Raw genomic sequence first — 15,224 nt, forward strand, 5'->3', positions numbered from 1 at the left:
GTGTCATTTGTGACCTTGTATACTTCATTGCCCTGCTTTTCTGGAGCTAATTCTTCTTTTTGGATTTAAAAAAAAAAAAAAAATGGAGGGGGGGGTTCTGGTTTTGAATGACAAAAGTATGAGAAAAGTTGTACATCAGAAAAGAAATCTGACATTTAAAGCCTTCCCAACTGTAGAGGGGAAGGTGGTTAGCAAGCAGCACGAGCTCCTGAGGAAAACAGGATGTTTGAGGCCGGTTTTGTGAAGCACGTTTGCCGACATCTCCTCTGGATTTTCAAGTGCCCCTTTCTTTCCCAAAGATAAACGTAGGACTTTTTTCAGGCCTCGAAGTTTAGAAGTTAAAATTCCATGCGTACCTGTCTGTTAAACTGGGGCAGGATGATCGTGATCCTGCTTTTCTGCCAAAGGTCTAGCCAAGGGGGTTGTCAGAGATCCCGGAGCTGCTGCTGTTGCCTTCGTAATCAGCCATTGGGAAACGCTCAACCTCTGTGTGGGTTCCATGAATCCCCACACTGGGACAGCAGGGAAAAGGCCGGACAGCTCATATTTGCATATGTTACTTAGTTGTACCTCATTTTGGATGACTCTTGGTACAAAAAGGACAAAAATGTTTCCTTATGTATCTCATTACAGGAGCCATAGAGTTTTATAGCAAAGATAATATGGCAGGAGATTCTGGTTAAAGATGGAAGGACCCCAAAAGAACAAGGAAGCAAGTAAAATGTAAATCTTTGGCAAGAGTAAAGCAGCATAATCCGCATATTAAAATACCATGGAGAATTTGAGCCAAAGACCGGTCGTTTAGATGGGAATGAATGACGATTTGTGACATCCTTTCGCAGGAATCTGCAGGAAGCTGACTTGCCAGCCTTTGGAACATACCAGAGTGGGTTTGGGGGGAGTCCTGGAATAGCCAGGATTATAAGCAGAATGCAGTTGGGGGAGGGGGGCTGTGCAGACTAAATACCTCCTGCTCCAAAAGACCATACCTTAGGGGTGCTCTTAACTGATCCAACAGGCCTCAGATGGGCAGCAAGCCAAACCATACCCATTGACCTAGAAGTAGGGGGCCTTTGTTTTTACCCCTAATAAAAAACAAAAATCAGAGTAACCCAGATGTTCACTGAATCCATTTGCCTAACCACTGTGGTCCTAGCGGCAGTGCTGCATTCCCCTCACCACCATGTGCCATGATTTTGTTATTGGGTGGAATTTGCTCTTTGCCTAGATTTGGCATGGTACTATCTTCTCTCCACATTAAATGAGTAAGAGCATTCACCCCTGGAAGGTGGTGAGAGGGGGTTGGTTACCCATCAATTCACTGTACTTAGAAGAGTGTCTGACACATAATGCACAAAGACCTACTACTTACCAAACTTTGAACATTATTTCACTTAGCATTTATTTTTTTTAAACCTACAAAGTAAGTACTTTTTATTGATGTGAAAACTGAGGTTTAAGAACTTGCCCAACCAAGGTCATGCAGGTGGTAAGTGGTAGTAGACATGGTACTCTAACCCAGGGCTCTCTGACTCCTGTGTCAGGCTTCTTACCCCCAGCCCCCTCCCAGCCCTGTGTCAGGCTCCTTAACTGCTACACTGACCTGCCTCACGTAGGCTATGGGGTATAATAGATTATCAATCACTGCATGAAAGTGACAGCTATATTACTGAAAATTAGCCTGCTTTAAGGAGTATCCTAACTGAAAGCCTTTTCTAACCAAATTCTGAAACTGTTGTTGTACTTTATCGTGGCATCACTTTGTGCTCTAGAAATGGCATGTAATTGCTCTTTTGTTTAGTAATTGGCATAAATTAGTGCCAGTGAGTTTGACTTCCTGCGACTATTTGTCTCTAAAGAGAAGGACTCTGCGTGTGTGTGCGCGCGCGCGTGTGCGCGCATGAAGGAGACACAGAGATTGGCACTTCGTGATCCTGGAGAAGAGTGTCTCTGTTCTTCAAACAGTGACTGCCTTCCTAGATTATGTTATGATTGGGGAGACCATCTATCCCTATGACTTCTAAAGGCAAGCACTGTCTTTTCCGAGAGATTGACTGAGGAAGAGATAGAATCCAAGTAACAATGTGTGGGACATTTAGATAGTAAACTTATGGATGTTTCTAACTAAGAACAGACTAAACAAAAGCGGGAAATCACCATGACAACTGAGGAGAGAAGCAACTGGATTCCAGATTTGCCAGCAGCTCTCTCCAAAACTCGGTGAAAAGTCTGAGAAAGCCTTTAAATGGAAAATAAGTCATGTGAATTCAGGCGAATGAACTCCTGAAAGACAGGAAATGATCCAGGTGATTGGAATATATGCAATCTTAGCTAAGTGAGCATGGAAGTGTAATATTAGTCTTCAAGGGATACAGAGAGTGTTTTTCAACGTACTTCCTCTCCTACTCCACACTTCAGCACTACTTTCAGATTTCGTGTTGCTCGGTCAGTCCAGTTTCTTTCCTTCCTGCCGCAGCAAATTTTATGCTAGGAAATACAGTCCCGTCCGCAAGCGGTGTGTGGAGGCGTTCTCTCTGCAGTCCAGCAAAGCGACTAGTGTTCGTTCTAGTTAAATCAGAACTTTTAAATAGGAAACCTTACTTTAGTACCTATTCCTAAATAACCATTTATCAAGTAGCAGTCCTGGGCTTAAATACTGCAGATTAAAGGAAAAATGTAATAATTTGCCTATGTTCAGGGGAAAACAGAACCTACCCTGAAGAAAATAATGGCAGCATGAGCAAATGCCACATTATCTGATGCCAGGAAGAAGAGCGACTTCTTTCCTCAAAAGAGGAAGAAATCTGTAGAGAGGCCACCCTCGGGGTTGAGGAAATAGAAAGCGGAGCCTGAATGAACCCACAGGATTTAGGCACATAAGGAGAAAGGGCAAGATCCAGCAGAGGCTCAGCTTTTACAGAGACAAGAAAGTGCTAGACCTGAGCCAGTGACAGCAATTGGCAGGGGAAAGTTGGGCTTAATGGAGTTGGCATGTTCAGCGATTAGAAGTAAATAGACTGAGTTCCAATTCTGCCTCTACTGAAATGCGTGATGTATGATATGAGGCAAGTCACTTAACAACCCAAACCCTGGTTCCTCAGGCTTAAATGGGAAAATCACTCCTACTTCACAGGCTATTATGAGGATTAAATGAGATACTGTAGACAAAGCACTTGGCATGCTGTAGATCCTTACAAAATGGCGGCAGTAGGAACCGTTCTTCACCGAAGTTGAATAGGGAGAGAATGTGATGAATGGGCACTGGAAAGTCATCGTAATTCTTGAGCAGGCTGTTGGCTTTAATTAATGTGGGTTGGGGGAAGATTAATCTGGCTGGGGTTTTGGAGGATTGATGAAGGGAAGAGTCTGAAGACGGGGTGATGTCAGGAGGCTGTAAGAGTAATCTTGGCTCGATTTTCTGAGGCACTGAATTAGGCAGGTGGCAGTGAAAACTGAGGAGGAGGGAGAGTGGCAGATGGAGGAAAGAATCCACAGAATTCAGTGGCTTGACCGAGGAGTAAGAAGACAAATGGAATTAGTCAAAGATAATCCCCAAACTCTGAGTTGTAGAAACTGGGTAAGCCAGTGATAGAAAGGGTTACACAAGCTGTGCTGACACGCATCCCTCTGACTGAGGAAGACTGAGGTGTCAGGGCAAGAGCCACCAGAAGGTGAGCCCCAGGAGTAAGGGACCGTGGCGGTGCTACCGATCTAATAGCCCCAGTAATGAGGACAGTGCCTCACATCGAGCAGAGACCCAAAAGGTATTTTTTAATGAATGGACGGATGACGGAGGGATGGTGAGAACATGGGGCGCCCACCAGTAAGTGAACTGAAGAGTTTTTATATTGTGAACAACAGAGCAGCTTCAGTCTTCAGCATGGGTTAAATAAAAGTCCATATTTAATCCAGAAAGAAAAATGTTTCTCAAGAAAACATGAAAACCTGCCCATCCAATAGGAAGTATAAACTCATGCAACTTGAACGTTGATACAAAGAGAATTTTCTAATTCAGAGAACATAAAATAAACATATTTAAAATAGGGAGAAAAAAAAAAAAAACTTGTTCTTATATGTATTGTTTTATCCTTTCCATCCTGGGTATAGGATAAAAGAAACCCCTTACTTGCTTGTTAGAAGAAGAAAGCTCTCACTTGAAGTTCCTACTTGGCAGATGTCAGTTGAAAGCTCTGCTTACGGAATATGCTGGGGTGTCAAACTCTGTTGGATAATTTTAGACGAATGTGTCATGTGTGACATGGAAATATGGTGTGCTGTACATTACTGATTTCCCAAGTGTTTGGAGCAGGCAGTAATGTGCTGGGAAAGTGCTCTCTATCCACACAGTGTACTTGTAGAGCAATGGGGAAATGCTTTTGGTGGAAATTACTTTAGTCAGAAAAAGAATCCATTTACAATATGCGCCTTCTAACATCTTTCAGACAATGCATTGTATTAAAGAGGCATTTTTTGATTAATGTTTTATAAACACTTTTCAGCATGACAGCTTAAAGCCCCTGTAAAATTGTAAATGTGTGCATCGTGTTCACTTCCATAAAGTCAAATGCCATCGCATAAAGTCTAGTTGGATCCTGTCAACCACGGTGACACAGAATCCGTACCTGGGAGCATTAAAATTAATTTGCTTCATTTATATTACTGCCGTGATAGCAAGATGAAAAGAGTCCTATATTTAAATTTTACTTTAAAAAGAAAACTCTTTCTAGTAAGTTTGGTTGGTTTTTTTTAAATTATCGCCATTGTTTTTCTCCTACTTAAATAAGGTAGTGAAAACGGAGTGATATCTGCACAGTAGATTTATGACGGGATCTGGGAAAGTACAGATCCATTCACTCGACACATTTCTTTTAAGCACCTACTCTATGCTCAAAGATGAAGGAAGGGCCGGTGGTAGTAAGTGCAGTGAACACTAGGCTGGAGGGTGTCGCAGGTTGGGTAAGCATAGAGTAGAAAGGACCTGATGGCCAGCGTGGGACTTTGAGGATGGCATCCCGGAGGAGGCGACCTGAGAGCTGAGGGCTAGAGGACTGGGTGAAGCGAGATGTGGGTGATGAGCATTAGAGGCCAAAGGTGCTCCTGTGCAAAGGCCGAATGGATGGGGGGCGGGGGGGGGGGAGCAGCACAGGGCCTCCTCCAAGCTGGAGCACAGAGTCAGGCATGGGGAGGAGTATGACATATAGAGACGTAGAGGGATGGCGGCCAGGTCAGGAGGGTCCCCGCGCACCGCACTTAGAAGCTCTCCTGGGTCACTGACTCCTGAGGGGTTTGACAGAATCAGATTTTGTGCTTGCTCTGGCCACAGAGCGGGAAAGAGCTTAGACAGGACACTCCTATAAAGCCGGAGAGACTGGTATGGAACCCGCGTGGGAATGCCATTGAGAGCTGACTGGCCGGAGGAAAGCTTATGGGGAGAGGGTGGGGGTGGTCACTGGGGCCTGGGTCACTTCACCCAGGAAGTCACCTCGTGCAGAGTCAGGTCACATTCTGCTCCTGGCATGCCTTGCCCTTTCACAGAGCCATTCAGCAATTCCAGAGTGCTGACGGAAGGAATGAATGATCTAGCGAGTTGTTCAACAAGTGAGTGAAGAGGAGGAGAGGGGGCACATGTGCCCCCTTCTGGCATAAGAGCTGCCACTGGAGTGTGATTTGACTTGAAGATCCCATTTTGCCCAATTCATGCCCAAGTGGCAGAAATCACCGTGCGTTGAGTGCAGGGGTACCTGCAGGTTCCTGACGTGGCTCTGTTGAATTTTGCGCTGTCATACTGATAGTGACGGCAACGTGGCAAAGATGCCCTAGAACTGACATAATAAACTCACTGCTTCTGAGTGATGGCCATCAGGGCAGGGCACGCTCGACGAGGGAGAAGTCAGCTCTCGCTCAGCATCTCCCAACTTCTTTTCTACACTGACCTTCGAGGAAATGAAAATGCAAACTGGAAGCCCTCTCCCGGGGTTGGGGGGCTACTGAAGGGAACACAGGGAAAAAGAAAGATGAAAGATGCAGATAATAGGGGATTGAAAAAAAACGCTAATAATTGGAGAGGAAAGTAGAAATAAATGATAGAAAAGTCAGGTGAGTTTTAAGACCTGAAGGAAAATAAAGGTACCTGAAAAAAATAACATGTCACTTGAATTGCTGGGGTCCCCCTCCCCTCACCAAGTGATTGAGCTGTGCATCCCCCCCCAACCCCAGGAGAGGGACAAGCAAGGACACATGACAGCCACTTGGGTCCTAAGCCCCGGAAGCTAGGCTGTTTGTTATATCGTGCTCAATCCTATCTTTAACATTAGTCGCTTGGATGGCTAGTGATGGGAAATTTGATTAACGATTAACAAGGAGGTATTGCAGGCACGTAAGGCGGGGAGGGGAAATCCTATTCAATTCGGCAAATGTCTGCAGCTGCTGCTAGTCATCATGGATCCCTTCTCTCTGTCAAGCGAGGTGAATAACTGTAATGCCAGGCAAAGGGAGAAATACACACCTGTACCACCGCCAGGGTCAGTCAGGAAAAGACCAAGCACTTTCTCAACCCAGGAAAGATTAAGCAGTGTCCGAAGGGGGAAGAGGGACAGTGAGGCTGCTCTAGCAGCCCCAGACCCCTCCTCCTCCAGCCTTCCTCTAGCGCCCCTGCTGGCAGAAGCATCCAGGGAGCCAGCAGCCAGGCAGTGATGTTCGCAGAGTCCTGAGCATCCAGAAGGGTGCGTTTGAAGATGAGTTCCAGGTGCCGAAGAACCAGCGCAGGGCCAGAAGAGAACTTCATGCAAATTGCGGCGAGGATTCCAAGAAGGTAGAAGGTCACTTGTACACGGGAAGCTTCTTGAGAGTAAGGACTTCGCTACATCTTCCCGTCTGTGTGCCTAGGCACTACGGGGGAGTCTTAGCAGTCACTGAGGTTCTCAAGCTTATGAAATCACAGGAACGTCCTGGTCTGGGTGGCAGGGGATGAGGTCTTCTGCTTCTGGAAGGGTTTCTGCTTCGTTTCCAAGAGGAAGGAGTTCCAAAAGAGCTTCTGGATGAGAAAGTGTTTTTGTGTACCAAAATGCTGCATTTCTGCTTAAAGAAGCTGCAGCCCCCGTGACATGGTGAACTGAAGACCCCTGAGACCTTGAACCTTCCCTGGCACTGAGGGCTGGAAATGCAGGTTGCCCAACTTGAAATTCAGACCCCTCCACCTGGGACAGTTCCTGACCCTGAGGTGTCTCCGTTTCCTCATCAGTAGCATGGTGCGAACACTAGTTTTTCTCAGCCTCTCAGGGTCATCTCAAGGCTTCGTCCAGTCATGGGAGAGCACTTGGGCAGCATGTGACATCTAGTAAGCTCTCACTGCATGCTAACCAGGATGGGCGTCATTATTGCCAGCTCTGTGTACCTACTTCCCCACACTAAGGTGAATCTCTGTTGTGGCTTACCTTGAGATACCTCGTCTCTCTTGCAGCCAATTTTTGGTTTACTGACCATAGTAGCAGAGCCCACTTCAGCTTAAGAATGGCACAGAGCCCGAATCTTTGCCTAGAAAGGGTAGCTTGAGTGATTTGGCCTAGCAGCCATGGTCCTTGAACTTCGGGTCAGAAACCCCCACTGTTCTCACTTACATGGACAAGTTTCTCCATATTCTTATCATTTGCTCCCTTCAGCCCTGTTTTTACTGCTCCCTCCACCCTGTTCCTGAACGTCGTCCCTTTGGGCCAAATAACCTTCCCCAGAAACAAGAGGAGGGTGCTCAGCTCTTCTTTCCTCATCATGATAACTTCCCAGGATCATAATATCAGATGCTGCTTTTTGACTCTCAGTTGATAAAGTCTACTGTTTCTTTAAAAAAAAAAAAAAAAAAAAGGCTCTTTTGTTTTTTATATTGGTGAGAGGACAGAAAGTGCAAAACTCTAAGCATGTACTTTCCAACCTTTGAGAGAGAGATTATTGGGGACGAATTAAGTGTTTTCAGTTTATGGCAATGATTTGTGAGGCTATGAAAAAGAAAGCGGCTATGAAATACATTTTTGCATAAAGGTTTGAAATTTATTAGAAGGTAAAAATAATTGAAAAAGCAGAGCTTTCCTCAGTGGGTTATAATAAAAAGTTATTTATGTGCCATCAGTGTGCATGTTTAGGAGGTTGGGTCCTTCTCAGAGGCTGTTCTCAAAGAAACAAGAAGGAAGCTAAGCTATTCTGTTGAAAAAGCTGACATACATACACGGTAATTCTGACAACTGGGCCATATTAAAACAATTGGTAATAACAGTCAAATTGCTGGTGTCTGGTTTCTCTTATAAAAGCTTAATAGGTACACACTATAGACAGCTGTTTACAAAATCTGCAGACCTTGCCCTTGGTGTAATAGAATGGTAGACTCAGAAAGTAGTATTCATTTACCTGAGTTCCATTAAGACCTTCACTGTGGGGTCTAAGCATTCAGCCCTAAACTTAGAATTCACCTGCCGTATAATAGCTCATAAAGTGCTTTGAGGTCATTGGCCAAAAGAAAAGGCACAAAGCCTTTATTACTGTTCATTTAGCAAAAGTACCCTCCCAATTAAAATGGTATATATCATGTATTACCTTACCATATCCTTTCGATTCTCACAAGTGAACTTTGGGACGTGAAATAATGTCAGGCAGGCCTCCAGCAGCCTGTTTCCCTACTAAGCAAGGAAAGATCCGTTTTGAATCTCTGCTTTACTCATGTTCTTCAGTCTTCTGAGAAGCAATGCCTCTCCTCCTTGTAGACAGCCTGCTAATTGGCAGTGGGAATTAGTGGTGCCTTTGAATACTGACCACCTTTTTCGTTTCATCTGTCTTGGGTAGAGCTTAGAGTTTTCTGCAATGAAAGGAAGAATGGAAAGATTTGATGAGTCTGTTGAGACATTCCCTATGAACACATAGGGGGAAAAGATGCTAATGACCTAGTCCAGAGCTCCAGTTTTAATGGGGTGGGTCTTTGGTTTGATGACAGACTGAATTTACCTCTAGATTTTCTGTCTTCGTTGCTCCTCAGGAATTCCAATGCTGAAGATCGTGTTTGCGGGCCACGAGCACCTCTCTCTAATATCTGTGCCCTTGCTCATATACCATCCAGTTCAGATCCTTCTGGGAAGTGTGTTGGTGCCCACAATAAAGTCTTGGATGGTGTCAAGGCAGAAGGTGAGACTCTGGAAAGATCTCATTTGAATCCAAATCAGACTGAAATGCTATTTCTGAATTTTAGCTCTTCATATGCTTTACCTTTTGCTAGCATATCCTCATCCTCAAGTACATATTTTCTTAACCAGTCATCATAATAATGATGCACTGATCCATTTCGATTTGAAAAGGAGGACTGAGGGTTCCCTATTGTATATTGCTATGAAAGTACAGCTACACCCAAAATGCAGTTTTAAAAAGCTTTTTTTAAAAAAAAATCCACTCATATTGGAGGGCATAGTGCAATGCAGTAAAGGTGAGTATACTCAAAATACCCGTGCCCCTCCGCTCAGGTGTACCCCTTCTTTTCCCCAGCCCGTCTTTCCTGCATGTCCTGATTTCACATGCCTTTCTAAACGTGATAGCACCAGGCTTTATCTAAAATGTCTACTTTATCTTTAATTTTCCGGACACCTAGAAACTTCTTTGCACAGCAAAACTATGTATTGGCGCATTTAAAAAATTTACTTAGCAAAGGAACGTACACAGTGTCAATTTCACCACTTCGCTCAGAGTCTTGTAACTTATTCGATATCCATAGATGTGATTTCCTAAATTAGCAGCCAACATAAAATCAGGGTGATTCATACAAAGTTTAGATGCCGCGTATACCATCGGAGCATCCGTCGGGCTGGCTGCTTCCCAGTGGCTCAGAATTTACAGGACTTCTCTGAGCCTGGACACAAGGTGGCAGCTGTTATCAGGAGAAGAGTAGGAAAAAGAGAGCCAGTGGCGGGGGGCCTGCTCTGTGTTGTGTCATTAGGGTTCTAAAAGTGGGATAGCCACACTACCACCTATTGAGCTCTGTGTGTGCTGAGCACATCCTGTCTTCCCCCACAGGCATGGACCTGCAGGCTCAGCCGCCTCCTCTCTGGGAGCCCTTGGCTGCATTATTTCACTTCTCTGTACCTCAGCTGCTGCCACTCTGAGACTAACAATAATTTCTGCTCTTCAGAGTTCCAGAGGCTTCTCTGGCATATGTTTGATAAAAGCTAGCTGCTGTAATTATCATCGTTGTCCTTGTTTTCATTCCTGTCTACGGCACTGTAGCAAGTTCTGCTGTTGCCATCAGACAGCTCAGGAAGGAGGCTTGGGGAGTTGAGCAACTTGCCGGAGGTTACGTGGATGGGTTTGTCAGTTCTAGAGGCGGGACTCGAACCCTGGTCTGTTTGGTCCCCAACATCCTTCCCCGATACCACAAGGACACTCGAGACTGAAGGAGTGCCCTAGATCCCCAGGATCCTACCGGAACAAGTTAGCCCACCCAGCACCTTCGTTTATTTTTCCACTTACCAGAATGGAAGTGATTACCATTCCTTACTGGGTACCACTCTGGGCGCTGGTCCGCCCACCCAAGAGTTGGTAAAGGAGCAGTTTAGTACCTTTATAGTTCTATCACTAGTTATCCCTTTGAAAACTTCCATTTATATCGGTCAGTGTGTATGTGCACTGTGGGTCACCACTGATACACAAACATTTTGGCAAAGAATGAAAGCATTTAAAAATCCTAATATTCTGTCAGTAATATGAAGTTGTAGTGAACAACAAATTAAACAGAATGAGATTGTCTTCTCAGTATTTAAAAGCAGACTGACACAGGCATTTCCAAAAGGGAGGCTAAATTGGACAATGCTGTTCTCTCTCCTTTTGCACAGAAACCACTCCAAACCCAGGAGGTGTTGGCTACCTTAGAATAATCCAGAAAGGGTGGAATATTTTCCCATCCCATTTGACCACAAACATAAAGGCAAACAATCAACCATAAGGGTATCCATGAGTATCTCTTCTGCTTTACAAATAAGGCTGATTGAGACACCCCCCACCACCACCCTCCAGCGCACAGCAGGATGGTATAAGCAGCCGGTTGGGGCTGGAGAAGGGGCAAAGTCTTCTGGTCCGTGAGGGGGGCAGGTGGGCCTGTTTGTGTCCAGAGGTTCGGATCATTAGTTATGTAATGTTCTCGGGGTGGGCGGGCTTTGTCTTCCTTCTAGTAGCATAAATTATCTTGTGTTAATTGATGCTTTCATTTTGTTCATAGATACTGTCCAGCTCTGAACATCATGTTGTCCTTTCTTATAGGGAGTGAAGTTGACGAGACCAACAGTATAACGAAGGAGGCACTCTTTATGCAGCGATGTATATTTGTACAGAATTGTACATACAAACAGTTCTGAAGACTTGTACTTGTGAATGTTGCTTCGATGCATATTTTATTTTTTTACACAAGAATATCATAAAAAAAAAAAAAAAAGCTTAAGTGCCTTAAAATGTATTGGACAGGAGCATTATTTCCAGAACCTACTTTGTTGGTTACTGGCAAGGGTGGTACCGTATTTTGGAGTGGTTTAATTATTTTTTTTCTTTCCAAACACGGGAAACCATGATCATGACAAAAAGCAAATACGCTTTCCTCGTACCACCTTTGGTGCAGAACAACCCTACGCTAGTTACTGTGCTGTTTGAAATGAGGTCACACCATCAGGAAAATGCCCTTCTGATGACAGTGAGAATTTCCAAAGTCTTATTCATGAATACTTTGATTTACTGTGTGATTCTTTGTTTCTACAACTGTGACATGCCTCTTCCTTATCAACTCAGCAGGGGTCATGGATTGCATAGATGCTGAAAGGCATAAGTTATCTGCATTTCTTGACATCATTCTTTAGACATTCCTTCAGATAGTTTCCACAGAGAAATTCCTCAGTCCCATTATAAGAGATTGTGGTGTTATATGTCTTAAATTTATTATAAGCTGCTTCAAAGAAAGAGCCTGATGTTTGAGTTATAAGTAAGTGAAGTTTTGAGGTAAACTCCAGGACTTGGTAGTCAGGATTTTTAAAATTGTATTTCAGATAGTTTCCCTTTTTCTGCCACAATTTCTTTTTTACCTGTTTTCTAGCACACTTGCAAACTCCTAACAGCCAAACATGAGACTTAAAAATGTTCCAGTTTGAGAACAGCAACAATTAATGATGGATTATGTTCACATTCCACAACTGAGACCAAAATTTTTTCTTGTTACACAGATGTCTGAGCACAAATTGCCCCTTCTAGCCAGAAGCAGCCTGTTTCATCCTTGGAGTAAGCACACTTAAGGCATTTGAGACAAGTTATTAATGAAAATTTCCTTGGCAGATTTGACAAATGTTTGCTGCAATTTTTAAAAATTAAATCATATTGTTCTTATGAATAAATAAAAATATAAAGGTCATGGACACAAACAAATGTTACATATACACATTCTGTCTAGCCAGATGGAAAGAAAAATGGGCACAGAAAATGCAAAACCATTCATTAACCAAAAGATCAAATAAAACAGTCCCCAGTTGGGCATCAGCTTTCAAAGGAATATTCAATCTTTGCTTCCACTGGGGCTAGACAAACTTTCACTAGATCCAAATAGAGAAGAAAGCAATATAGAGAATTAGGGGACGCTGTTCCTGCCCAGCATTCTGTCACATCCTCTCTGCATGTCCTTTCTTGGTTTGACAGACAGTATTGGCATCCTGGGCCACACTGACGCTGACTGTGGTCAGCAACAGAAAAGATCATTCCTTTGAAACCTACCAGGTTTACCAGTGGTATAAATTCATATTATCATCACAACCAGGTCTCATCTTGTGTTTCTTCTAACCATTTCAATATTACTGAAACTCATAAATTTCACAAGAGTCATGCTCAATGTAAATGTTAAGGCCAGCGCTGGACTCTGCAAAAATCTGTGGTGGACAGGCTGTTTGTCAGAATTTCACTTATATCTCAAACTCCAGTAATTTTGCTCAATACTTTTGATGCTCAAAAATGGGGCATAGAAAGGTTTTCATGTTTTGTTCCTACAAGTTTCTTGGAATTTTGGAAGCAGTGGGGTTGTCTGTCTATCTGTCTGAGCTATAAAATTCTTTCTCCCTAGCATTAGAATACTGATTTTTTTTCCTCCCCAACTTATCTACCTCTATTGTCTAACACCTACAGTAGGTGTGATTATGGGATAAGGTTCAACTGAAAATGCTATAACGTGCTTTAAAAAATGTGTTTTGTTTTCAAATAATCTCTACATAGTGCATTTTGGTGGCTTGAGTGATACATTTATGCCTATGTCTTTTTTTACACAAATACTGTGGCATATTTTTCCATAAAGAATAAAAAATAAAATCAAAATTTATTTGTAATTCATGCTTATTGGGATTTACTTATTCACCTCAATATATTTTATTATTATGTTATGCACTGTCAGGCTATCCGTTCATGCATTTTTTTGTCTAAATGTATTTGTGAAGGAAATACATTAGATTATATTTATGTTTACTAATTTTGCCACCTGGGTTTTTTTTAAGTGGTTGTTACAAAATTGGATTTTTTTTTTTAATGGGAGATGTTAATCTTTTCATGTGTTCTTTTCTAAGTTTTAAACTTTGTATTTTTTTAAAATTCCCTATTCTGTTTAAAACTAACACACCTCTGGCTAATGTTCAGTGTTTGTTTATGCTAAATACCAAATTTTTACAAAAAGATTGGTGAAATAATAAAGTGGATTATTTATGATGAATGGAAGATGGAAATAATTCTATGATTAAACAAAGATATTTCACAAATCACGAGAAAACCTGTGGCTTATTTTTAACCTGATTTCAGATGCAGTCATAATGCCTTCTAAGTCTGTCTCAACTTTTCTTTATTCATTCTGGCACTCTTGTAGCATTTGTGTTTAAAAACACATAAGTTTCATAATCGTGCAGGTATCCATGTCATCAATACCTCCACCACGGTATCATGTTAAAATCCAAAATTCACCCTTGCTTTTTTGGTGAGAGTTGTTTTCTCTGCAACAGGGTTGACAACCAAAAGAGAAGCACAGCCAACAAAAGAGGCCAAATTTAAGTGCTCGGAATTTTAGGCACCCTTGTCATATTTAAAGGGATAGAAAAGACGAAGCCTTGGAACGCCTCTTCCAAACACGGTGTTTCTTTACAAGCGCCTCACCTTGTGTAGAACTCCATACTCGGGTCTTCTTCTTTGGCTGTCTTCTTGGCTTAGCAATCCTCTTCTTCCTGGCAGGCTGTTGGAGATGCCAGCCCCCTCCATGACGTTTTCCTGCTCTGCCCCCTCGCCCCCAGCCTGTGCCAGACTTGCTCCCTGTGACACACCCTTAGAATTTGTCCTTCAAGTTCTGAAACCTTTGCATCATCTAATCATGACTCTGCATTTGTCTCCTACAGCATGGCCCCCATTTCTGTTTCTCTGCAGTGCCTACCTAGCACAGTGCCTGGTTCAGTGCAGTACCAGAAAACACGCATTGATTTTCTCAATTGTGATCTTAACAGGTAGGACATGAACCTTCAAAATGATGAAAGAGCGCTTCCCTACATATAGATCATTACTAATTTGCAAGGTAAACCGACTGCTTTACTCTGTTCCTATCTGAGTAAAACTGGAGCTGCCTCTTGCTACTCAGAGAAATGCCTTACTTCATAGCTTGTATATAGAACTCTCCAAGGTGACATTGCAGGTGTGATAAGCAAACAGCTTCCATCATCTCTGCTCTGAAAGCACAGTAAACCCTCAATAATTCAAGCTAAATCAGGTTGGGTCACTCGGAATTAGTGACTACTTTATATGCATGAAAAATAAGAGTTTCCCTTATAGGAGTTTTAACACGCTACGAAGAGTAGATACAGATTATTATGTTTATCATCCTATCATTGGTTTGTAAATAGACATAAATGAAAGGTCTTATAAGAATTTATTCTCTCTAGCAAGCCAATTAATCTTACTTACACCATAGGACGGTTTCTGAAATGTGAGTAAAATAGAACCTCGTTTAAAGGGGGAAAAAATTTCTCATAGAGCCTGGGAAACTCATCTACAGAGCCAGTTCTGAAAAACTGTATCGAACGGTAAATGACTGTCACTAACAATCTATCGGGGCGCATGTGTTTGTGGACACGACCACAACCCATGAAATTCCAGCACAGTTGTGAGACATCGAGGGTCCCCTGGATGATTTCAACAACTCAGAAATTCCA

General features: G+C 42.9%; 1 protein-coding gene across 7 annotated transcripts in view; it reads left to right on the forward strand.

Annotated features, from left to right (window-relative positions):
- Nucleotides 1-13,796, forward strand: part of SLC10A7 (solute carrier family 10 member 7) — a 257,319-nt gene extending 243,523 nt beyond the window's left edge. For 4 of the 7 annotated variants that reach the window (XM_059175993.1, XM_059175981.1, XM_059175961.1 and 1 more), the window contains 2 exons: nt 9,017-9,162; nt 11,240-13,796. In XM_059175993.1, coding sequence (XP_059031976.1) covers nt 9,017-9,162; nt 11,240-11,287 — 194 coding nt within the window. In that variant the 3' untranslated portion in view covers nt 11,288-13,796. The remainder of the gene's footprint in view (nt 1-9,016; nt 9,163-11,239) is intronic. The other 3 variants (XM_059175989.1, XM_059175970.1, XM_059175951.1) reach the window with 1 other exon arrangement.
- Nucleotides 13,797-15,224: the final 1,428 nt, after the last annotated feature.

Source organism: Mustela lutreola, chromosome 1, assembly GCF_030435805.1.
Source record: "Mustela lutreola isolate mMusLut2 chromosome 1, mMusLut2.pri, whole genome shotgun sequence".
Classification (NCBI taxonomy): Eukaryota; Metazoa; Chordata; class Mammalia; order Carnivora; family Mustelidae; genus Mustela; species Mustela lutreola.